The sequence below is a fragment of the Anomaloglossus baeobatrachus genome, chromosome 3, assembly GCF_048569485.1.
Source record: "Anomaloglossus baeobatrachus isolate aAnoBae1 chromosome 3, aAnoBae1.hap1, whole genome shotgun sequence".
Lineage (NCBI taxonomy): Eukaryota > Metazoa > Chordata > Amphibia > Anura > Aromobatidae > Anomaloglossus > Anomaloglossus baeobatrachus.
In genome coordinates, this window is record NC_134355.1 from 421691118 (window position 1) to 421718150 (window position 27033).

The following is a 27033-nucleotide window of genomic DNA, read 5'->3' on the forward strand; positions in this document are numbered from 1 at the left end:
TATCCCAACGGAAACCTGCGGAGTGCGTTTTTTTACAGCAACAAAAAACGCTACATGCTGCGTTCCATCCACCCGGCGCTCAGTCAAAATAACAACTCAGCGTCGGCCAACGGATGCAACACAGACACTTGCGTCACAGTGCGTCGTCAATACAAGTCTATGGGAAACATCCATAGCGGCGCATTGCTATGAACGCAAGTGTGAAAGTAGCCTTAGGATTTGTGCAGATTTGGTGCAGAGATTTTTACATGAAATCTGCACCTTCTGGCAAAAAAAGCACCAAAAAAATACATGTGTTTTGCTGCGTTTTTGTGACGTGTTCTTTTTAATGAAGTGAATCGGTGGAAAGGCTAAAAACACAGGGAAAAATACACCAACAATTGACATGCTACAGATTTTTTTTTTTTGTACCAAATCTGCAAGGAAAAAAGAAGCAACCTGTGCACAGCACTATAGAATTATATTGACTTTGCTGACATGAAGATAGACATGCAGATTTGGGCCACAAACTGCACCACGTCTACATAAAAAAAACGCACCATGCGCACAACACCTTATACGATCGTCTGACCCCGGCTTTCGACCGTCAGAATGTTGTAAAATGAGCTCACTGACTGATTCTCAGAGGTCGGCCACTTTCACTTGTGATTGCAGCTTCCCTCACAAGCTGATCAACACTCCTGTCCATACAATGGACAACGAGGGACAATTTAATTGATGTGCTGTGGCAAATTTTGACCACGCCCCATAGCCACACCCATTTTCCATTTTTTGCTTATCCTGGCAGGATGAGATGTCAAAGTGGTAGTGACATTGAGGGGCATTCAGCAGCTGCCCGAACTACAGCGTGCAGACCCAAATCTATGACTGCCCTCCTGTATCCAGGACGGTTGGCATTCAAGATGAGCGGATCCGTTCACGAGTCTCCGGTACAGAGTTCAGGTCAATGGTACCTAGCGGCTTGACAGGAGGCTACGAATCTCTTACCTTCTGGCGTCCTTGGCGTCCTTGTGCACATAGCCTTAGGGCTCATGCGCACGTTGCGTAATAGCATGCATTTACGCTGCGTATTGCACTACAGCATAAATGCATGCGTCCTGCGTCCCCAACACAATCTATGTAGATTGTGCATGACACGTGTGCACGTTGCTTTTATGAACGCAGCGATTTGGGTGCTAAAATTTTGACCCAAATCTGTGCGTTTATAAAATGAGCATGTCAATTATTATGTGCGTTCTGGATGCAGCTCCCACTCTGACTATGGTGGGGGCTGCATCCCGAGCGCATGAAATCTGCTTCTTTTGTACAGAAAAACTGCAGTGTTTCTGCAGCGATTTGAAGCGCATATGTGCCGTCAAATCGCTGCAGAATATTCAGCAGTTACGTGCGCATGAGCCCTAAGGCTATGTGCGCACGTGTGCGTATTGAATGCAGTTACGCTGCGTTCTGCACCGCAGCGTAACTGCATGTGTTCTGCGTCCCCAGCATAATCTATGAAGATTGTGCATGAGACGTGCGCACGTGGCGTATTAGAATGCAGCGATACGGCTGCTGCCCGAAGCGTGCGTTCTAAGAGGTGACATGTCACTTCTTTCGTGCACTCTGCATGCTGTCTATAGGGAGAGGCAGCATGCAGAACGCACGAATTCTGCAGGCACCAGGCGCTTCAGAACGGAGCTTTTGTGTGCGGTGCAGAGCGCACACGTGCGCACATAGCCTAAGAGATATTCTGTTGTGTGAACATGTACCCATTATAGGCCATGGTACCATTCTCATGTCCCTGTTTTTATTTTCAGACCGTGTGTCCACAAACAAATCACAGAAGCATGTCTGTTTGTAGCCGAGTCACAGATCAAAATTGTCCATACAAGTCTGTGGATTCCTGAAAATCATTGACATCACATGGTGCCATCCATTTACACGCTATGTGCTGTCCTTAATTTAACATTGCAATGGGTAGATGAAGGTTTATAGTGTATTTTTGCAAATACTGATGATAAAAACTGAACCGCTGATCAAACATTGATGCAAAAAAATGTAGCCTACAGCGTAAATACTACAAAAATAAGTACTGATTTTTTATTGAATTACGGGGAAAAGTGTAAATGAGGCCTTAGTCAGATTCGGTTAATGTTTACCTCATTAGTCCATTCTTCACCGTATATTTTACTTCTGTAGTTTTGTTTAAATAAACCAGTAATAGGAATTCCTTCCTAATAGTCTGCAATTGTGGTTTCACTGCCTTTGGCTAGGACATGTTAAGGCTCATGTACAGAAGGTAGGCTCATTTATACTTGGTTCTTAGAAAATGTGTGGATCCAGAGATTTGTCAGCTTTTTTAATGTATTGCAATACTTCTGTAAAGGCACAAATGTATTAGCTCTGTAAAAACACAGGCACCTTTGGTCTTATTTTTGTAAAGCTTGAAAGCTTGCGCTGCCATGTTGGTCATTAAAGCCTCGGCTTCTGATAGATGTTCATACAAAGTTATGTTTCCAATATCAAGTACATCTTTTTTTGTACTTTAATCCCTGTGTTCTTAAAAGAAAAAATATGCCAGGGCACCGTATTATTGGCTGTTATAGTGAACTCTTGTTACATCCGAGTGGAGCTGCATCACGTCCCCATATGGTGAACACCGAAACAGAAAAAGATTCACATTGACAGAAGTGCTGTTTTTTGGCCATTTCCTCTCAAAAAAACAGGATAAAAGATTAGAGAAGTCTTGATGACAATGAAAACTACAAGTCTCCCTATAAAAAGCAAGCCCTACCGTGTTTCCCCGATAGTAAGACACCCCCGATAGTAAGACGTAGTGGGGGTCTTAGGGGGGTCGGCTAATGTAAGATGTACCCCGAAAGTAAGACATAGTAAACTGTACGTTGGAAAAATAAAAGCCATAGTACCGGTACCTTCTGCTGCATTAACAGCGGGATGTGGCCGGTTAGAGCGGGATGCGGACGGTTAGAGCGGGATGCGGACGGATCTGGAGCGGAATGAGCGGAGGGATGTGGAGGCCGTGGGAGACGCAGTAATGTGGTCCATCAGGACCATGGACAACATACAAAAACACGCAGCCTCAGTGCCCTCATGTGCAGCCGCTGGTGGCCCCTCTGATTGGCCCAGCGGCTCCTGCATGAGGAAGATAAGCCACACCTCTACCCAGCACCGCAGAGGAATTGATCCGATCGCCATTACGGTACCAAGTAAGCAATTCACAAAATGCACCATGTAAAGTTTCCTTAACTTGCGGTACACTTACGGCGCAATCGCGGCAAGTCCCCATACGGTACATTGCATGGAGACTTGCTGCGATTGCTGTGGGATATTGTATGGGGCTGTTACCCTATGGGAGGCTGTGTGGGATACTGTATGGGGCTGCAACCCTAATTTTATAGTTAAAACAAAAAGCGACATTTTTTTTCCACTATAAGACATACCCCGAAAGTAAGACATAGTGGGACTTTTGGGGGTAAAAAGAATGTATGACACTGTCTTACTTTCGGGGAAACACGGTAGTACAACCCTATCAACTGGAAAAGAAAAAAGTTTAGGCTTCAGAAATCAGATTCTAAGTAGTACTGTCCTATAGAACAAAGTGACCTAGCCATTTTTATTGCACATGGTAAAAACAAAATGGTTTATCAGGCAGACACCCGGAATGTGCTTACATACAAGAGTCAGAATAATGTTCAGCGCAGAGCTATAGGATGTCCTTGGCCAGCCAGATAAGGCGCCGCTCACATCAGCGGTATTTTGCTGCAGGGTCGGATCCGGTACAAATGCGTTACAGCTCAATTCAACTCCAATGGAGATGCGGTGGAATATGGTTACATGCGGCAGTGTGTGATGCACGCAACCGCATGTGACTCCATCTCGCCACGACTCCATTGGAGGTGAATTGAGCTGTAAAGCATTTGTACCGGATCCGGCAAAATATCGCTGATGTGAGCGGCGCCTAAGAATTTATATTTCTACCTAAGGGAGGGAAGACATCTCTGTTTTCAAATAACCCATCAGTGTTATTTTCAGTTTGATTAAGGCTGCGCGCACACTGGAGTATAATACGGCCAAGTGCTATCTGATGTTTTATTGGATAGCAGTTAGCTCAATGTTATACTTTGGAGCAGTGCCTTTCAACGCTTTTCATTCTCATGCCAATTCGGCACTAGAAAAATAGCGCTGCATGCATGCTACGTTTGGTAGCATGTATTGTACAGTGTGCACCCATATAAGCCTATGGGTGTGTGCAAAACATCGATTGTCATCCGTGTGCAATCTGATAATCTCAAACACAGACAATGGAGAAGATGGAGAAATGAATCTCTCTTCTCCGCACTGCTAGAGAATCGGACGACAGTAAATGACACTCGCCTTTCATTGCAGCAGAGTATGAGCAGAGTGTCATTTCCATAATCCGCCCGATTCGCTCACGTGTGCATACCCTAAACATGATAATCTCTGCAATGGTGACTAAGACGCTCATGTGAACAGAGGCTAGAACTAACAATTATAATGACAATGCTATTTGGCAAAATAAAATTTGCCTGCATGATCGGAAGGGGAATATTTGGAAATACTCCGCTAATTGGTAACTGTTAAATCTCTCTTTGCAGAGTAAAGACCAGTTGCTACAAGCGGACCTGCAGTCTCCGGTGTCACAGCTTGCTACAAAGGTAATTAATACATCACACTTTGTTTACATGGAATCTATTATATGTACATTTTCTTGATGACTTTACAGTTTTGTTACCTGTGTGGTTTATTTTATTTAATCTATGCAGTGAGTGATCAGTAGATTAAAATTGGTTCTAAATCATGGCAATTAGTTGAATCTGCATGTGTTCTCAATGGGGAAAGGGCAATAAGTCACTTGGAATATCTTCTGACACTGACTCAAAGATCAAGCATGTTGGAATCCAAAATTTCAGATGTATTTTCAGTCATCAAGGGAGCATTGTTTCATTCACATTACAATGATATAATCTAGCCAATAGTTATCTAATATGTAGGGCATCCTTTTCAGCTAAACTGCAGTTATTAGAGATGGGAGTTGAATTCCACACAAATCTGCATTTTGGAGAATGTTTTTTTATTCTCTCTGTGCAGATTTAGCAAAATGGCAGCAAACTGCAGCTGCCATCTTGTTCAAATGAAGGAAGCTGGCAAAAAAATAAAAAAATTCCTGCTCACCTCTCTGACCGTGCCAGCTGATCCTTGCCTACCAAGGAGTGGGCAGGGAGCAGCTGAAGACAGCCCGAGAGGTGAGCTATGAGGTCAAAAATCATACTCCCCACCCCTCTCTAGCCACCCCCGCTGCTCTCTGTCCTCTGTTCTGTTCTACATTTTCTCTTACATTCTCACACGCGAAGATAAGAGAACTTTCAATTTGCAGATAACATCTTCTGTGCAAATCAAATTTCCCATTACAATCTGCATGATTTAGTGAAATTGAATTTTGTCAGATTAGCTCAACTTTAAGGGCGCTTTTCCATCTGCGGTTTTCTTGTGCGAGTGCAATCCGATAAAAAAATCTGTTTGCACTCGCACCAGTGTTAATCAATGAGACCTTTTTCTCTGTCCTGTTTTTTCTCCACACAAATCAAGCTCTCTGTGCAATGGCAGAATGCTGCGTTTTGCACCGTCTCAGCTCACGTGTGTGTAAAATCGCACTGCACTCGCATGTTATGCAACTGCAGTGCAGTGCACGCAGAGACAGACAACAGAGGAGATGGGGAGAAAGTACTCCCTATATCTTCTCTGTTCCTGTGATGCAATCACAAGATTGCATCACAGTCGCATGACCCTCGGCTGACACCCACAGCAGAGGGTCATTAGCATATCACGTCCGATGCTCCCGCATCGGAAGCGGTACGCAAGTGGAAAAGAGCCCATATAGATATTTATTAAAAGAAATAGTAAAAAAAAAATCCTTGCTCTTCTTCCCATCATCTCCCCCTTTTTCTTTGATCTCAAGCCATGTCCTGCATCCTCCTCCTCTCTACCTTGTATCTGGCTGTAAAACACGTGGCTGGAGCAGAAACCTCCCTCTTCTGCTCTGTCTACAGAATAACTGGCATGACAACTATACCTTTATTTTAACATATTTGTTTAGGAAATGATTTTGTGACACTAATTCTGTCTCTGAGCTCCTTGGGCAGTTCCTTTTAACCTCATGATTCTCATTTGGTCTACGGAACGAGATAGAGAAAAAAAGTGAATTACAAAGTTGTAGGGCATCTTAAATTCAATATGAATCGACACCTTGCATACAGAAATGCTATGATTAGAACGTGTAAAACTCACAAGGCTACGGACGTGAAGCAATACCTCATGGAGATCTTCCTACAAGTCATTGGGTATGGTGGCTGCGTGGAGTGGCCTCCACGCTCACCTGACCTGACCCCATTGGACTTCTATCTGTAAGGTCACATCAAACAGCAGGTGTATGCGACCCCTCCACCAACACTGCAGGACCTACGACAACGTATCACAGATGCTTGTACAAACGTGTCACCTACCATATTGCACAACGTGAAGCAAGATACAGTATGCTGTCCAGCGTCCAGATGTGCATTGCAGGACCTACGACGACGTATCACAGATGCTTGTACAAACGTGTCACCTACCATATTGCACAACGTGAAGCAAGATACAGTATGCTGTCCAGCGTCCAGATGTGCATTACAGCTGACGGTGGCCACTTTGAGCATCAAAGTTAAATGAGCGCCATATGCGTGACCAGCATTCAATGTTTTGGTGGGGGGGTGATGGGTTTCATATCATAGCATTTCTGTATGCAAGGTGTTGATTCGTTTTGAATTGATGGTGCCCTACAATTTTTTAATTCACTTTTTTTCTCTATCTCGTTCCGTTTTCGAGATAAAAATGCTAGCTCCGTTGTTTTCCACCAGGTGGCGCTATAGGTGGTTTCATTGCGTAGCGCATGGCTACTTTACTATACCTAGACACCACTTCTATGCCTATAGCTGCTGCCTAGACACTATTTCTATTCCTATAGCTGCCGCCGTTCTCAAGTTAATGGCGGAGGACAGGATATGGGTGGACACACTATATACAGGTCTCTCTGGCTGTACTGTATACTGTACAGTATTTTGTATTACTGTAATAATTTTATATGAATACAATAAATATTTTTGGGTCGTGGAATGAAACGTCTGAATGAATGAAACGTCTGCATTTAAGTTATTTCTTATGGGAAAATTTGCTTTCATATACAAGTAATTTGGATTACAAGCACATTCCCGGAACCAATTATGATCGTCATCCAATATTACACTTTACATTCTCTATTAAATTATAATCCTGCTGTATACTTTCTCATAATTGGCGTTCCTCTTTTATTCTCCTAGGAATTAAGGAATACAGTATATTAGAATGTCACTTGTCAAATGAATATATACCATTTCACTTGTCAAAGCAATGTGTCCACACAATTTGGCAATGGCCACACTAATTGATCCGTGTGAGCCTGTGTAGAGACATTCCCCACCTCTTACCCCTGGAATACGTCCACCCAGAAACACCCACTTGTCAATTCTATTCATAAAATTCACAACTTTATGGATGACCACCATAGCTGCTCATTACCTATCAATACGGTAGGTTGCTGGAATCTTCACTGATTATAAAGCATTGTAAGACAAAATAGGTCACCAAATAACTAACTGGAAAGTCTTGCAACAAACTATAGCATAAAACATTTAAATTTGAGACGATATAAAGAAACAAGTATCTCTATTTTTCCACAATTTTATAGTGATGTCAAAGGTGTGTCTCCCTCCGGCATGATTGCCAGTTTTTACTGACAGCATTGTTTTGCCACTGGCCGAAATTCCACGATTCTGATGCCGCTGGATGAATCCACCTTTCTGCTACAGTATTGGGGTATGCAGTTGTACTGAAACTGACTGGATCATTAGTTACCAGTGTTCTCCAGACCATCTTCATAACAGCACTTACAAGCTCTATTGTAAAGAGCTCGTAAGCACTAATCGTGTTCCATGACTGCTAGACTGTGGCTGGTAACCTAGACAATATGCCATCAACAATAAAAAAACAAAAACAAAACAAAAAACATAACAGTAAAGTAGAAATAGACATAAAGTAGATTACAATGTTACCCATGCAAGAACACAGGAATAAGAGCCTTAAGGGCTCACCTCACACTACAGTTCATGTTTTTTCTTTATAGATGAAGCCAGAATGTTCTGCCAGAAGCCTTGTACAATAGATACTACCAATGATCACATTGACTTAGAAGCCCCACAGGCATCTGTTATGCAGTTGAGCTGCATGGAGCGCTATTTCCCCAAATCTGCAGGCTTTTGATGGACTCACTATGATAGCAGAGTGAACAGAGCCATGGGTGTAACGATCGCGGTCACAGAGGTCGCCACTGCAACCGGGCCCGCAGGGTTATAGGGGCCCGGCAGCCGCTCTGCAGAGCCGGCTCCTCTCTGTAAGAGAGGATATGCCCTCTTCAGTGGCCGACCACGCGACCGCCGGCGTGTGAGTCAGGAGGGCCCGGAGTCAGGAGGGCCCGGTGTCAGCAGGGGGCAGAGGGTCCCCTGACCTGGAGAGGCCCACCAGGCGTTTCTGAGCTGCGGCAGAGATGAAGCGCTCCTGCACAGGAGACGGAATCCATCCTTCCAAGACCTGCGATGATGTCATGTGACTGTATGGGAGGAGACACAGGATTGCCGGGGAGAAAGCAGCAGAAGATATCGATTCATGAAGGAGATGTGGACACATGATGACTGGTAATGAGAAAAGAGGGTACATGAGGGGGGCTGCAGGGTGAGTGGCATATGAGGGGTGCAGACTGTGACAGAAGGATGTGAAGGGCTGCAGAGTTTTTGAGAGGGGTAAGTTGGGGTACAGGCAGGGTGAGATATGTGGAGCAGGGTGTGTGACAGATGGGGGTGTAGTGTGTGTGATATGGGGGGGGGTGCAGGCTGTATGGGGAGCAGGATGTGTGACATATGGGGGTGTAGTGTGTGTGATATGGGGGGTGCAGGCTGTATGGGGATCAGGGTGTGTGAGAAATGGAGGTGTAGTGTGTGTGATATGGGGGGTGCAGGCTGTATGGGGAGCAGGGTGTGTGGGATATGGGGGTGTAGTGTGTGATATGGGGGGTGCAGGCTGTATGGCGAGCAGGGTGTGTGGGATATGGGGGTGTAGTGTGTGTGATATGGGGGGTGCAGGCTGTATGGGGAGCAGGATGTGTGACATATGGGGGTGTAGTGTGTGTGATATGGGGGGTGCAGGCTGTATGGGGAACAGGGTGTGTGAGATATGGGGGTGTAGTGTGTGTGATGGACCCGTGGAAGCACCCCTAGTGGTGCAAAATAGTGCCGTTGCCCAGCGTGCTCCCTCCCCCCTTTTGCCTGCCTTTTGTATGCACGAGTGAAGCATGAATAAAAGCAACGTTTTATCGGTGCGTGCTGCCAGCCTATTTCATTGATGATAAAAATATAGCATCGGCCCAAAAATGGTATCATTAAAAGCATCAGCTCAAGACGCAAAAATTAAGTCATCACTGAGCCATAGATCCCGAAAAATGAGAACGCTACGGTTTTTGGAAAATGGCGCAAAAAATGTGCAACTTTTTTTGGACCAACGTCTGATTAGATACCCCTTAGATAACAGTAAACCTATACATGTTTGGTGTCAACAAACTCGCACCGAACTGAGGCATCACACCCACACATTAGTTTTACCATATAGTGAACATAGTGAATAAAATATCCTAAAAACAATCGTGCAATCACACTTTCTTTTAAAATTCTTCCGCACTTGGAATGTTTTTGCCATTTTCCAGCACGCTATATGATAAAATTTATGGTTTCATTTAAAAGTACAACTCGTCACACAAAAAATAAGCCCTTATATGAGAAGATTGACGGAAAAATAAAAAAGTTCAAAGAAAGGGCGCAAAAAACAAAAATGGAAAATCGCCCGGGGGTGAAAGGGTTAATGAGATGGGATGGTTTTACGGATATTTTTCATAAGGAAAGACAGTGTGGGGGCCATAATTCATGGTGGAGGAATGGTGCAATGGTCATAGTATATGAGTGGGGCAGTGTGGAGGCCATGTATCATAAGGGGGACAATGCGGGGTCACTTTTTTGTCAGGGGCATAGTGGGGGAATTATTTTTTCCAGGTGCACAGTATACGGGTTATTTAGTGCACAGTATGTATGGATATTTTTTATTTAGGTGTAATAATGACACTAATTTTTTAGGGCATCATGTTAGGATATGTTGTGGAAAACCAGAGAGGAAGAAAGTCGGGGAGATGACTTGTGGATGTCCAAGGTCATCATGGCATCTGGACCAGATGAAGAAGAATGGGATGAGACCATTACAATCTGAGAAGTCACCAATAAGGTACCTGGATCTAAGGGAGCATTTATACTGGACAATCGCCTCCTTTAAAGGGAATCTGTCACCAGGATTTGCTCCCCCATGTGAGAGCGGCACAATGTAGAGACAGAGACCCTGATTCCAGCGATGTGTTACTTACTGAACTATTTGCTGTCATTTTGATAAAATCAATGTTTTCTCTGCTGCAGATAAAAGCTCTTGAATATGCTGGACTACCTGGCAACAGGCCAAGTAGTCCTGTAATGATAATCTGCTGCTGATTAATCAGTGATTTTATCAAAACTATACTAAGCCTGCTTTCACACATCCGGTTTTTGCCGTGCGGCACAATACGGCGCTCTGCAGGAAAAACGCAACCGTTTTTCTTTGCCGCCGGTTGCGGTTTTTCCTGCATAGACTTACATTAGTGCCGTATTGTGCCGCATGGGCTTGCGTTCCGTCCGGGTTTTGCCGCATGCAGCAGATTTAGCCGATGCGGCGGCCGGATGGAACGTTGCCTGGCACGTTTTTTGTCCGGCAAAAAAAAACCGCATCGCGCCGCATCCGGCCGATGCGGCACGATTTGCAATGCATGCCTATGGCCGCTGCATGCGTTTTTTTCCACTGCGCATGCTCAGTAGCCTGCCGCAAGCGGCAAAAAACGTACGTGCCGCATGTAAAAAACTTATGCAAAGGATGCGGTTTTGTCACCGCATCCGTTGCATAGGTTTTAGACCCGGATGGGCCAGCTCTGCTAAAACCGGAGGTGTGAAAGCAGAATAAGCAGTCAAGTAAGTGACACATCGCTGGAATCAGGATCTCTGCCCCTATGTTATGCTGCTCTCAGATTAGAGGGCAAAAACCTGCTGACAGATTCCCTTTAAATGATCGCTTACCGTTTGGTTATATGAAGCTGATTGGCAGTTTAACGGCCTGTGACTGCAGAAATGAATCCTCATTGCATGCGCACATCGAGCTGTCAGGGTTTTCCAGTGCCGGCAGTGAGAGGGGGCTGCCATGTGACCACAATTGTGCGATTTGCATACTTCTAGGCACATTGGCATGAGGCTTTAGACTGACTTACTGGTAGGGGCAGCATGAACCCCAACTACGGCCCTGCCGCTACACTTAAGTGTATCATTGTGCACATGCACGCTGCAATTTTTTCTTTCCCAGACCACTTGGTCCAAGAACAAAATTGAACATAACTACTGCCTCATTGGATATCATTGGTCCGAGTGCGATCCAATGTTTTATCAGATCGCACTCGGGCCAAAAATATGGGTGTCTACACAAGCTCTGAGCTGAAACCCTAGATGCGCCTCTGGTGAGGACATGTTGTTTTTATTTTTTTTAATGAGTGAGTAAACGGTGGCCAGAGGTCTATGGGGGTGCATTATACTATATGAAGGATTATGGTGTGTGCATTTATATGGATTATGGAGTATGTATTATACTATATTGAGGATTATGGGGTGTGCATTATATGGAGGACTATGGGATGTGCATTATCTTAAATCGATGACTGTGAGATGTGTATTATATGGAGGACTATGCTCTACATTATATTATATGGAGGACTATGGCGGGCTTTGCACACTACGACATCGCAGGCCGATGCTGCGATGCCGAGTGCGATAGTGCCCGCCCCCGTCGCAGCAGCGATATGTGGTGATAGCTGGCGTAGCGAAAGTTATCGCTACGCCAGCTTCACACACACACTCACCTGCCGTGCGACGTCCCTGTGGCCGGCGACCCGCCTCCTTGTTAAGGGGGCGGGTCGTGCGGCGTCACTGCGACGTCACACGGTAGGCGGCCAATCAGAGCGGAGGGGTGGAGATGAGCAGGATGTAAACATCCTGCCCACCTCCTTCCTTCCGCATATCCTACGGAAGCCGCAGTGAGGCCGGTAGGAGATGTTCCTCGCTCCTGCGGCTTCACACACAGCGATGTGTGCTGCCGCAGGAGCGAGGAACAACATCGGACCATTGCGTCAGCGTAATTATGGATTACGCCGACGCTGTACCGATGATACGATTACGACGCTTTTGCGCTCGTTAATCGTATCATCCAGGCTTTACACACTGCGATGTCGCATGCGATGCCGGATGTGCGTCACTTTCAATTTGACCCCACCGACATCGCACCTGCGATGTCGCAATGTGCAAAGTGCCCCTTAGTGAAGTGTATTATAATACATGGAGGACTATGGGAGGTGCATTATAATATATGAAGGGTTATGTGAGACCCATTATACTATATGGAAGGCTATGTGGGGGTCATTATAGTATTTGGATAACTATATACGAAGGGGACAAAGATAAAGCATGGCATGGGAAAGTTTTGTGCTGAGGAAAAGAAGCTCTTTCCCTCAGCACCCAGCTTTCTCATGCTCTGATATCATGGGAAAGCTGGGTGCTGAGGGAAAGATGTATAGCAGAGCATGGGGAAGGTACGTGATGAGGACAAGATGTAAAGCAGAACATAGGAAAGTTGCTGATAGAAAGAGATTTTAGATCATAGGAAACCTGGGTGCTGAAGGAAAGAGCCAAGTGTCAGCGACACTATCCCATACCCTGAGTGTCGTGTACGGTTGGGGGGACCCAGGTCCAAATTTTGCACTGGGGCCCATCAAACTCTAGTTACGCCACTGGATTACACTATTTATTTTGTAATACATTGTATAGCCACATCCACCTTACCTTTTGGTTTCTTAGTTCTCTTTCCATACAAAGACCAGTCAGAAAAGAATTCCAGCAGTGGCCTAGCGGTTGCAAGTACAAAGGCGCTGCTGAACAAACGTAACAAGTGTCCATTAGATGGCTCCAAATGTGACACTTTTATTAAGACGCCTTCAAGTGTTAACAAATTGGCACAAATCGCTCCATCTTGGCACAATATGCATAAAGTAGGGATTGCCACTTAATAAACGTTGGCTGTTTCCTCGGAATAGTGACCATTGCTGAGTTCGGTCTCCCTCCTGGTTGCCTCCGGTGGCGACCTCTCTGCTTGTTGAATCTCTTTAGTCATTTTTTTACTTTTATACAAGATCCTGTGTCTCCTTTATTCTGCTGCTCTATGTCTCGGTCTGTATTCTTCTTTCAGGTAGTATGTAGTGCACAATGTTAGTGCCCCAATCACAGAGACTGAATCCCATAATGCCGTATTTTTCGCTTTATAAGACGCACTTTTCCTCCCAAAAATTTGGGAGGAAAATGGGGGGTGCGTCTTATAATCCGAATATAGCGGTACCTGGGGGTCCTGTCTGTGCGGCGATCGGGCGGCCGGGTGCATGTGGCTGCGTGCAAACGGCCGGGTACCTGTGCTTGCGTGCGGTGGCAGCCGGGTACCCGTGGCTGTGTGCGGGCGACAGCCGGGTGCTGTGTGCGGGCGGCAGCCGGGTGCGGTGTGCCCTCGGCAGCCGGGTGCTGTGTGCCGGCGGCAGTCGGGTGCCCATGCCGGCGGCCGCCCTCACACAGGCACCCAGCTGCCGCCCGCACGCAAGCACGGGTACCCTGCCGCTTGCACGCAGGGTGGGCGGGCAGCCTGCTGGCTGCCACTCTGTGCGTGTGTGCAGGGCGGGCGGCTGTGCAGCAAGTTACCCAGTTTGTCCGTGGTCCCACTTTCAAATGATGGCGCTGGGAAGCGGGCGCGTGCGCAGATGGAGCTCTTGGATGAGAGCTCCATCTGCGCACGCGCTGCTCTGGGAGTCAGCGCTTGCGCAGATGGAGCCCTGGGATGAGAGCTCCACCTGCGCATGCGCCGCTCCGGGAGCCATCACTTGAATCGGGACCGCGGACACACTGGGAAAACACTGCATCGGTTTGCTCCACCACTGAGCTGTCGCCGCTGCCACCACTGACCCGCCGCTGCCACCACTGAGCCGTCGCCGCCGCTGCCACCACTGAGCCGTCACCGCCGCTGCCACCACTGAGCCGTCACCGCCGCTGCTACTACTGAGCCACCATTTGAACCGGGACCGCGGACACTCTCACTGCACCGGTCTGCTGCACGACTCACCCGCCGCCGCCGCTGCTGCCGCCACCATGGACCCCGCGGCTCCTGCCACCACGGACACCACGGCACCTGCCACCACTAACCCGCCGCGCCTGCCAGCACAACCTGTGCCTCCTGTGACCCGCTTCACCACCACTGCTGCCCCCCTCCAGTAAGAGAACACTGGAGTATAAGACGGACCCCATTTTTCTTTTTTGTTTACCTTTTTTTATGTCTAAATTTGGGGTGCCATTCTAAGTCTGAACTGGGTGCAAAAACCTAAAAAAAACATCACTATGGGGAGATAAGGTATGCACACCAGTTACTATGTAAGGGGAATACATGAAATAGCAGAAACTGCTGTGTGAATACTGACTTGAAAAATCCAATAGCTATATGTAAGAGTGAAAATGTGAAAAATGGAATCTGCATTACTGCCATGAACATATGAATCAAGAGAAATTTAGCTACTGAATTGATCAATGCAATAGAGCCCCAACACTACGCCAAAGTATTTCTCTACGTTGGGGTCCCTAGCTTGTGTGTGTCCTCTCATGCAGTTAAAAAACTTACCGTGTATGGGAAGCTGAGACCCAGGCTATTTATGCGTATGATATGGATTGGCAATAGGTGTGGTTGGGGAGGGTTCACAAACGAAAAACTACTAACAATAAGGAATAACGTTTGGAACACCATTCTAAGTCTGAACTGGGTGCAAAAACCTAAAAAAACATCACTATGGGGAGATAAGGTATGCACACCAGTGACTATGTAAGGGGAATACATGAAATAGCAGAAACTGCTGTGTGAATACTGACTTGAAAAATCCAATAGTTATATGTAAGAGTGAAAATGTGAAAAATGGAATCTGCATTACTGCCATGAACATATGAATCAAGAGAAATTTAGCTACTGAATTGATCAATGCAATAGAGCCCCAACACTACGTCAAAGTATTTCTCTACGTTGGGGTCCCTAGCTTGTGTGTGTCCTCTCTTGTATTGATCAATTCAGTAGCTAAATTTCTCTTGATTCATATGTTCATGGCAGTAATGCAGATTCCATTTTTTCACATTTTTACTCTTGCATATAGCTATTGGATTTTTCAAGTCAGTATTCACACAGCAGTTTCTGCTATTTCATGTATTCCCCTTACATAGTCAATGTTGTGCATACCTTATCTCCCCATAGTGATTTTTTTTAGGTTTTTGCACCCAGTTCAGACTTAGAATGGTGTTCCAAACGTTATTCCTTATTGTTAGTAGTTTTTCGTTTGTGAACCCTCCCCAACCACACCTATTGCCAATCCATATCATACGCATAAATAGCCTGGGTCTCAGCTTCCCATACACGGTAAGTTTTTTAACTGCATGAGAGGACACACACAAGCTAGGGACCCCAACGTAGAGAAATACTTTGGCGTAGTGTTGGGGCTCTATTGCATTGATCAATTCAGTAGCTAAATTTCTCTTGATTCATATGTTCATGGCAGTAATGCAGATTCCATTTTTCACATTTTCACTCTTACATATAGCTATTGGATTTTTCAAGTCAGTATTCACACAGCAGTTTCTGCTATTTCATGTATTCCCCTTACATAGTCACTGGTGTGCATACCTTATCTCCCCATAATAAATTTGGGGAGCGTCTTATAATCCGGTGCGTCTTATAAAGCGAAAAATACGGTAATTGTAGTGTAATTTGGGACAGGTGTTGAATTTATGACATCTATTTTCTGTATTGACTCCTCTATACTGCCCGATTCTAGTTACAGTGCCTACAGGTAGTCTTCAACCCCCTGCAGATTTAGCAGGTTTGATAAGATGCAAATAAGTTAGAGCCTGCAAACTTCAAACAAGAGCAGGATTTATTAACAGATGCATAAATCTTACAAACCAACAAGTTATGTTGCTCAGTTAAATTTTAATAAATTTTCAACATAAAAGTGTGGGTCAATTATTATTCAACCCCTAGGTTTAATAATTTGTGGAATAACCCTTGTTTGCAATTACAGCTAATAATCGTCTTTTATAAGACCTGATCAGGCTGGCACAGGTCTCTGGAGTTATCTTGGCCCACTCCTCCATGCAGATCTTCTCCAAGTTATCTAGGTTCTTTGGGTGTCTCATGTGGACTTTAATCTTGAGCTCCTTCCACAAGTTTTCAATTGGGTTAAGGTCAGGAGACTGACTAGGCCACTGCAACACCTTGATTTTTTTCCCTCTTGAACCAGGCCTTGGTTATCTTGGCTGTGTGCTTTGGGTCGTTGTCTTGTTGGAAGATGAAATGACGACCCATCTTAAGATCCTTGATGGAGGAGCGGAGGTTCTTGGCCAAAATCTCCATGTAGGCCGTGCTATCCATCTTCCCATGGATGCGAACCAGATGGCCAGGCCCCTTGGCTGAGAAACAGCCCCACAGCATGATGCTGCCACCACCATGCTTGACTGTAGGGATGGTATTCTTGGGGTCGTATGCAGTGCCATCCAGTCTCCAAAAGTCACGTGTGTGGTTGGCACCAAAGATCTCGATCTTGGTCTCATCAGACCAGAGAACCTTGAACCAGTCTGTCTCAGAGTCCTCCAAGTGATCATGAGCAAACTGTAGACGAGCCTTGACATGACGCTTTGAAAGCAAAGGTACCTTACGTGCTCGTCTGGAACGGAGACCATTGCGGTGGAGTACGTTACTTATGGTATTGACTGAAACCAATGTCCCCACTGCCATGAGATCTTCCCGGAGCTCCTTCCTTGTTGTCCTTGGGTTAGCCTTGACTCTTCGGACAAGCCTGGCCTCGGCACGGGTGGAAACTTTCAAATGCTGTCCAGCCTGTGGAAGGCTAACAGTAGTACCATAAGCCTTCCACTTCCGGATGATGCTCCCAACAGTGGAGACAGGTAGGCCCAACTGCTTGGAAAGGGTTTTGTACCCCTTGCCAGCCTTGTGACCCTAAACGATCTTGTCTCTGATGGCCTTGGAATGCTCCTTTGTCTTTCCCATGTTGACCAAGTATGAGTGCTGTTCACAAGTTTGGGGAGGATCTTAATTAGTCAGAAAAGGCTGGAAAAATAGATAATTAATCCAAACATGTGAAGCTCATTGTTCTTTGTGCCTGAAATACTTTTTAATACTTTAGGGGAACCAAACAGAATTCTGGTGGATTGAGGGGTTGAATAATAAATGACCCTCTGAATGAACTTTTCACAATTTAAAAAAAAAAATAAAAAAAGAAATAACATTCTTTTTTGCTGCAGTGCATTTCACACTTCCAGGCTGATCTACAGTCCAAATGTCACAATGCCAAGTTAATTCCGAATGTGTAAACCTGCTAAATCTGCAGGGGGTTGAATACTACTTGTAGGCACTGTATATTCAGGGTAGTAGTGATCATTCCCATCAGAAATTCAGACAAAAAAACACACAACACGATATATATCTAAATTTATGTTTGTTTTTTATTAGAAGATCAATAAGCAGCATTGTATTGAAAGTATACTGGCCCTTTGAGAAATTACACAATGGTCACAGTGCCTCTCAGGTGAGCCCCCGTGTGGACTACAGAATCAGCTGCAGTCATTGGGGACCAGCTGAGAGGCACTGGACCCAAAGATCCAGAGGAAGGCGAAGAAACCCCCCGGAGAGTTCTGCCTCAGGGGGGGGGAAAATTCCTTCCTGACCCCAGTTCTGGCCATCGGATATTTCCCTGGATCATGTCAGTCCTGCTGCATATTGCAATATATTTATATGTAATTATTAGTGATGGGCGAATAGTAAAATATTCGGGTTTGGATTGTTGGATCGAATACCCAGTACTATTCCAGTATTCATCATGAATAACTGACCTAATGCAAGTCAATGGGGAACTCGAGTGTTATTTTAAGGACATCTTCAAAAAAAAATGCTCGGGTTCCACATTGACTTGCATTAGGTTAATTATTCTTCATTAATACTGAAATAGTACTCGGTATTCAGTACAACTAATCCAAACCCGAATATCTATTGACCCATCACTAGTAATTAATCTTACAAAGAAAAATATATACACACCCTGCTCCTAGGAGCTTACAATCTAATATACAATATGACATATGCACACAAACATATGCACACTCAACTTGATGCTCACACACATACAGACACATATGCCCACAAACACACACATACACACTCACCTCAAGACACACATACACAAACACACACCCCTTCAGTGCTGCGGACAGAAACGCTCACCCCTTAATTGCTGGGACTTCACACAAACCATCACAGATAAATCCTTTCATTACCTGGACGCCATACAAACCCTCACACACCCCTTTAGTAGTGGGGTCAAATAGACACTGACACACAGTCCCTTTATTGCTGGGGCCACACAAACAACCTTTCATTGCTTGGAACACACACACACACCCCTTCAGTGCTGCAGTGCTGCGGACAGAAACGCTCACCCCTTAATTGCTGGGACTCCACACAAACCATCACAGATAAATCCTTTCATTACCTGGACGCCATACAAACCCTCACACACCCCTTTAGTAGTGGGGTCAAATAGACACTGACACACAGTCCCTTTATTGCTGGGGCCACACAAACAACCTTTCATTGCTTGGAACACACACACACACCCCTTCAGTGCTGCAGTGCTGTGGACAGAAACGCTCACCCCTTAATTGCTGGGACTCCACACAAACCATCACAGATAAATCCTTTCATTACCTGGACGCCATACAAACCCTCACACACCCCTTTAGTAGTGGGGTCAAATAGACACTGACACACAGTCCCTTTATTGCTGGGGCCACACAAACAACTTTTCATTGCTTGGAACACACACACACCCCTTCAGTGCTGCAGTTCTGGGAAGCGATCATACACATACATACACACACACACACACACACACACACACACACACTCCTTCTAGGTCTGAACCTGAAAATTCTTCTCACTTGATAATTGTAGGTCCTATGACAGCCTTGTGGAAGGGTCAAGAAGAAATAAAACATGCAGCTAGTTATTGCTTGGAACAATCATGGTGATGAGTCCATACAGTACACACTGCTGATATGTTCCTCATCCTGCTGTGCTGTTTGTGCTGTGCAGCGAGTCCTTCTTCACCCCTCTCCGATGTTGCCCGATCCTCCAGTATTCAGTGAAGAGCTACCTACCTGGACCAGTCGTCTTCAAGCTGTTACACAAGATGGTTCTGGATGAGAGCTTTGTACATTCAATAGCATTTGTGATGTCATGTGAGATCTATGATATCAAGTGCACTGTGATGTTATGTGCCTTGTGATGTCATCATACCTGGAAGCAAATCAAATTCATGTTAAAACAATAACTTTATTTAATTAAAACCACACACAATTGAATACAGCACAATACAAATTTGCTACAACGTTAGACATAAATCAATATATACATCAGAGGGGGAGGGGCCCAGGATGGATTCCCTAGACTTCCCCTACCTGGCCGCAGAGCAGGGGCGTAACTACCGCGGTCGCGATTGCGACCGGGCCCGGGAGGTCAGGGGCCCGCGGCCGCACGGCAGATCAGCAGCCAGTCCTTGGGGCCCTGGCTGCAGGACACATGGAGTCCTTGGATGGGGCCTGGCTGCAGGACACATAAAGTCCTTGGGGGGGGCCTGGCTGCAGGACACATGGAGTCCTTGGAGGGGGCCTGGCTGCAGGACACATGGAGTTCTTGGAGGGGGCCTGGTTGCAGGACACGTGGAGTCCTTGGGGGGACCCTGATTGCAGCACACATGGTGGCCCTGAGGGGGTGGTGGCTGCAGGACACATGGAGTCCTTGGGAGGGCCCTGGCTGCAGGACACATGGAGTCCTTGGGGGGGGGGGCCCTGGCTGCAGGACACATGGAGTCCTTGGGGGGGCCCTGGCTGCAGGACACATGGAGGCCCTGGGGGGGGTGGCTGCAGGACACATGGAGTCCTTGGGAGGGCCCTGGCTGCAGGACTTATGGAGTCCTTGGGGGGAGCCTGCAGCCCAAGGACTCCATGTGTCCTGCAGCCAGCCCCCCCCAACCCAGGGCCTCCATGTGTCCTGCAGCCACGCCGCCCCATGGAGGCCCTGGTGGGGGGGGGGGGGGTTGGCTGCATGGACACATGGAGGCCCTGGAGGGGGCTGGCTGCAGGACACATGGAGTCCTTGGGGGGAGGCTGGCTGCATGACTCATGGAGGCCTAGGAAAAGGCTGGCTGCATGACACATAGAGACCCTGGGGGGCTTGCTGCATGACACATGGAGGTCCTGGGGGGGCTGGCTGCATGACACATGGAGGCCCTGGGGGGGCTGGCTGCATGAAACATGGAGGTCTATGGGGCTGCATTATATATGGAGGTCTATGGGGCTTCATAATAAACATGAAGGACACCTTATACATGGACTATATGGGTGCAATATACATGGAGGAGTATGGGGCTGCATAATACAATATGAAGGTTTATGGGGCTGCACTGCATTGTAATACATATAGGACTATGGGGGCTACATTATAATATATGGAGGACTATGGAGGATACTTTATACGTAGAGGACTATGCGGGTGCGTTATAAAACATGGAAGACTATGGTGCTGTATAATATATAGAGAACTATGGGTGAATTATAATACATGGAGGACTATGGGAAATGCATTATAATACAGTCATATGAAAAAGTTTGGGCACCCCTATTAATGTTAACCTTTTTTCTTTATAACAATTTGGGTTTTTGCAACAGCTATTTCAGTTTCATATATCTAATAACTGATGGACTCGGTAATATTTCTGGATTGAAATGAGGTTTATTGTACTAACAGAAAATGTGCAATCCGTATTTAAACAAAATTTGACCGGTGCAAAAGTATGGGCACCTTAACATAAAAGTGACATTAATATTTTGTAGATCCTCCTTTTGCAAAAATAACAGCCTCTAGTCGCCTCCTGTAGCTTTTAATGAGTTCCTGGATCCTGGATGAAGATATATTTGACCATTCTTGTTTGCAAAACAATTCCAGTTCAGTTAAATTTGATGGTCGCTGAGCATGGACAGCATGCTTCAAATCATCCCACAGATTTTCAATGATATTCAGGTCTGGGGACTGGGATGGCCATTCCAGAACATTGTAATTGTTCCTCTGCATGAATGCCTCAGTAGATTTGGAGCGGTGTTTTGGATCATGGTCTTGCTGAAATATCCATCCCCTGCGTAACTTCAACTTCATCACTGATTCTTGTACATTATTGTCAAGAATCTGCTGATACTGAGTTGAATCCATGCGACCCTCAACTTTAACAAGATTCCCGGTGCCAGCATTGGCCACACAGCCCCAAAGCATGATGGAACCTCCACCAAATTTTACTGTGGGTAGCAAGTGCTTTTCTTGGAATGCCGTGTTTTTTTGCCTCCATGCATAACACCTTTTTGTATGACTAAACAACTCAATCTTTGTTTCATCAGTCCACAGGACCTTCTTCCACAATGTAACTGGCTTGTCCAAATGTGCTTTTGCATACCTCAGGCGACTCTGTTTGTGGCGTGCTTGCAGAAACTGCTTCTTTCGCATTACTCTCCCATACAGTTTCTCCTTGTGCAACGTGCGCTGTATTGTTGACCGATGCATATTGACACCATCTGCAGCAAGATGAAGCTACAGGTCTTTGGAGGTGGTCTGTGGATTGTCCTTGACTGTTCTCACCATTCTTCTTCTCTGCCTTTCTGATATTTTTCTTGGCCTGCCACTTCTGGGCTTAACAAGAACTGTACCTGTGTTCTTCCATTTCCTTACTATGTTCCTCACAGTGGAAACTGACAGTTTAAATCTCTGAGACAACTTTTTGTATCCTTCCCTGAACAACTATGTTGAATAATCTTTGTTTTCAGATCCTTTAAGAGTTGTTTTGAGGAGCCCATGATGCCACTCTTCATAGGAGATTCAAATAGGAGAACAACTTACAAGTGGCCACCTTTAAATACCTTTTCTCATGATTGGATACACCTGCCTATGAAGTTCAAAGCTCAATGAGGTTACAAAACCAATTTAGTGCTTTAGTAAGTTAGTAAAAAGTAGTTAGGAGTGTTCAAATCAAGAAATTGATAAGGGTGCCCATACTTTTGCACCGGTCAAATTTTGTTTAAATGTGGATTGCACATTTTCTGTTAGTACAATAAACCTAATTTCAATCCAGAAATATTACTGAGTCCATCAGTTATTAGATATATGAAACTGAAATAGCTGTTGCAAAAACCCAAATTGGTATAACTAACTAGATGGACCTAGGTCTTTTTTCAACCTTAGTAACTATGTAACTATGTATAAAGAAAAAGGTTAACATTAATAGGGGTGCCCAAACTTTTTCATATGAGTGTACATGGAGGACTATGGAGGTGCATTCTAATATATGAAGGGTTATTTGGAACCCTTTATACTATATGAAAGGCTATGTGGGGGCCATTATAGTATTTGGAGAACTATATACGAGGGGGGACAAAGATAGAAGCATGGGATGGAAATGTTTTGTGCTGAGGGAATAAGGCTCTTTCCCTCAGCACCCGGCTTTCCCATGCTCTGCTGTGCATCTCTCAGCACCCAGCTTTCCCATGCTCTGATATGGGAAAGCTGGGTGCCAAGGGAATGATGTATAGCAGAGCATGGGAAAGCTGGGTGCCAAGGACAAGATGGATATTAAAACATGGGAAAGCTGGGTGCTGATAGAGGGATTTCAGATCATGGGAAACCTGGGTGCTGAGGGTAAGAGCCAAGTGTCAGCATCATTATCCTGTACCCCGAGTGTCAGTGTCATTATCCCGTACCCTAAGTGTCGGTGTACGTAGAGGGGGGGCCCCGGTCCAAATTTTGCACCAGGGCCCATCAAACGCTAGTTACGCCACTGAAGAGAGCTAAATCTTAGGTATCCATCAATTGTAATATCTGCAAACATCTGTATCAACTAGTGGTAAGTGAACATGCTTGGCACTGCTCGATACTCGATTGAGTATCACGGGTGCTCAAATACCATGCATGTTTTTCTGCTGCTAGATGGCCAATCAACATGATGGGATTCCCTGCCATACACAGTAATGCTGCGGCCATGTTGGCTACTGGCATTACTGTGTTTGGCCAGATGCATCATAAGGGTCTTATATGAGATCCAGGGGGACGATGCTCAGCACAATCTCCTGAAAGCAGTTGAGGGAGAGTTGATGTAGGAGGGAGAGCTTAGATCAGAGCAGGGTTTATACACTTGCACTCTTTAGTGCTTTTCATATGGCACTAAAGAGTGTTTTTAGCTTTGTTTAATCTAATAAATGTGATTTTAAAAAATGACATGGGGCCTCCCCTATTTTTGATAACCAGTCTTGGTAAAGCAGACAGCTACGCGTTGATATTAGGCTGGGAAGGTCCATGGTTATTTGGTCCTTCCCAGCCTAAAAATACCAGCCTGCAGCAGTCCCACAATTGGCACATCACATTAGATGTGTCAATTCTAGCGCTTTTCCCAGCTCTTCCAATGTCCTGGTGCAATGGCAATCAGTGAAAAATTTGGGGGGTCGATATCGGCTGTGTAATGTCAGCCGGCATGAAATTCAGGGGTTAATAATGGACAGACATCTATCAGATAACCCATTACTATCCCAGTAAGACACAAATATTTTAGTTAAAAAAAAACCAACACCCCCGACTCTTGCCCTGGTTCACCAATTTTTTAGAGAGAAAAAAAAGCCATGAAGATCCAAAGTAGTCCACCAAATCTGACGTAGGCTACAAAAGGGACCCTGGGAAGGGACAAATAACCATGAACCTTCCCACCCTAATATTTACAACCCACAGCTGTCTGCTTTACCTTGGCTGGTTATCAAAAATGAGGGGATCCCACATTGTTTTTTTTAAATTATTTATTTATTTCGTTCCAGCAGTAACCTTGGAGTCAGAGGTGCATCCAGGCGTTTTCATCATGCTATTTCCATCCATTTCAGCTATTTATTTTTTTTTTTTTACCCCCCCCCCCCCCCCAACCCTTCTGTTAGGGTCTCCTGGAAAAATGCTAGAATTTCCCAATGTCTTCCATTATAATAGTTACTCAAGTCACGCCCATCTGAGCGTCCGACTGGCTCGACTCAAGTAACGAGCACTCGAGCATTTTAGTGCTCGCTCATCACTAGTGGCAACCTATCAGATTGTACGTGTTCTGTGTTTTTTTGGATGTTAAGTCTTATTAATTCCACTGCTAAATTAAAGGGAATCTTGTCAGCAGGATTTCACCCCAAAATCATTTTATATGCACATGTAGCTCTTTTACAGACAAGCCCAGCAATACGGTTACATGGCCAGTCTGTTGCTCCATTAATGAGAAATCAGGGCTTAATTTGACATGCAAATAAGGCTTAGAACGACACTTAGATAATTTTCATATTACAAACTTTTCTTTTAAGTGGATGACTGTGCAGCTTAAAAATCTCCATCCCATTTAGTTTCGGAAGACTTTTTGCTAATGAAATTTGCTAAAACTTTACATTTCCAAGGTTCTGTGAGGTTACCATAACCACGCCAACAGAAGGAAGCATTACTTCCTCCGAGTATTGATTCCTATGTAGTAATTGTGCATCAGTTACCTTTCATTATTTCTGATGGTTTGTTCTGCCTACGCTGATTTCATTTATAAATAGTAGCACTGGCCTTATCTCTCATGCTGAGTAAGTAGCCTGTTGCCTGTTTGTTCAAGCTTCTATGCAATGTTTTATGGAAAATGGCTTTAAGAAATTCTTAAGACATAGGAGCCCTGTAAAGCAATGAAGCACAGGCTAAACTGTAGCACCACCACACTGTTCAGAACCTATTCACTTTTCAGAAACATGGACTTTGTAATGTTTTTCCACGTTCAGCTGTTGAAGGGATTGGGGATAGCTGACTGAGTGTCTCCAACTACCGGTGGGACCCTGTAGGGCCCTCTCTGAATATAGTAGTGGTAAAGCATGCGCACTTAGGCTAAGTTCACACAGGGCATCTTTTGCTGCGTTTTTGGTGCGTTTTTGAGGTCACAAAGATGCACCTAAATGCATGCATTTCCTTCTCCTAGCAAAGTCTGAGATTTCTATTTTGCTGTCCACACTGGGCATCTTTTTTTGTCTGCATGTTGCCTGCGTTTTTGAAGATACACTGAAAATGCAGCATGTCAATTCTTTTTGCGTTTTTCCAGCATTTTTAAGGCCCTTCCAGTCAATAGATTTGACTTAAAAAACACCGGGGAAAGCGCGGTAAAAATGGTCAAAAATGGTTTTGCCGCGGTGCATTTTTTGGGGACAAAAACGCTTCATCTTTGTGGTAAAAAAAAAAAGATCCCACGTGTGAACATACCCATACACTCCTTTCCATCTCTGTGGGAGTACTGGCATTTTTTGAGCTGTACGTTGAAGAACGAATGGAACAGAGGTGTATATGCGTGACCTCTGCTGTATTCACTCAGGGCTCTGCAGACGCCAAATCTGTGGATTGCTGGTGGTTTGACTGTTGGGACTCCCAGCTATCAAAAAGGTATCCCCTATTGTATAGATGGAGGATAACATTATTTGGTTCAACCATACATCTTAACTGTTGGACAAAATATACATTAGATGGTCCGCGAATCTTACTGAAATCAGTAGGTTGTTTTGAAGTTAATCTGATGTGTATGAAGACCTTGTCGTGTGTAGCTAAGGCCTCATTCATACTTCCGTGTGGTACATACTTGTGGTATCCGTGTTTTCACATATACATCCCATACCCATTATAATGTATGGCACTATACACATGTCTGTGTTCTTACACGGATCGTGTGTTCATGCAAAACACACAGAGACATGTCCATTTTTTTCTGGCTGCACGGATGACAAGGTCCTGTACAAGTCTTTGGGTCCATGAAACGTATACAGCAAACGGATGGCATCTGTGCTCTCTCATATTAAACATTGCAAAAGATAGCAGCTTTGTAATTTATTTATTGTTTTTTTGTTTTATCTATTGGTAAAAAACACTGATCACACATGGAGGTAAAAACCGACACACAGATGACACTAGCGGTTAGATCGCATTCCCACAGCGCTGTCCTCCTGCACCCAGCGTAGCATCTGGACTGCACTGCATCCGGCCCTGGTCATTCCCACTGACCTGCAGTGGCCTATTCCTTGTCTGACTTTACTGACAGTGGACGTTTTGAGGAAGGTTTCTTTGAAACAGAAATGTCATGTTGTTGTACGCCATTTTTGCCACATGAAAATTTTTGACTCACTTGTGCAATATTTGAGCGCCGGATTCTTTGTTTTGTTTCTACTACGGAGTTGGATCCTATCCGGGCACCTCACCAAACTACGAGTGCCGTATTTTGTATTTGAGCAAAACACTGATAGACACCAGTACCATTTTTTCACCCATGTTTAAATACGGACATGTAAATTAAACCTAACATTGTCAATAACCTGTCAATCAACATTTCTTATTTTCCTTTGTCATGGTATTGCATTACCCACATACCTTCTTTACATCAGGGGTGGGAAACTCATTTTCCCGAGTAGGCCACATGAGACCATGACTGGTGTGGAGGGCCGAACCAATAGGCTGAAATTAATTCTTCTCAATATTAACATATTGTATGTATCACTTAATATTGAGCATAAAAAA

General features: G+C 45.1%; 1 protein-coding gene across 2 annotated transcripts in view; it reads left to right on the forward strand.

The window, feature by feature from the left end:
- TDRP (testis development related protein) overlaps positions 1 to 27033 on the forward strand; it is a 230344-nt gene that overhangs the window by 114053 nt on the left and 89258 nt on the right. For both annotated transcript variants that reach the window (XM_075338467.1, XM_075338466.1), the window contains one exon: positions 4617 to 4676. In XM_075338467.1, coding sequence (XP_075194582.1) covers positions 4617 to 4676 — 60 coding nt within the window. The remainder of the gene's footprint in view (positions 1 to 4616; positions 4677 to 27033) is intronic.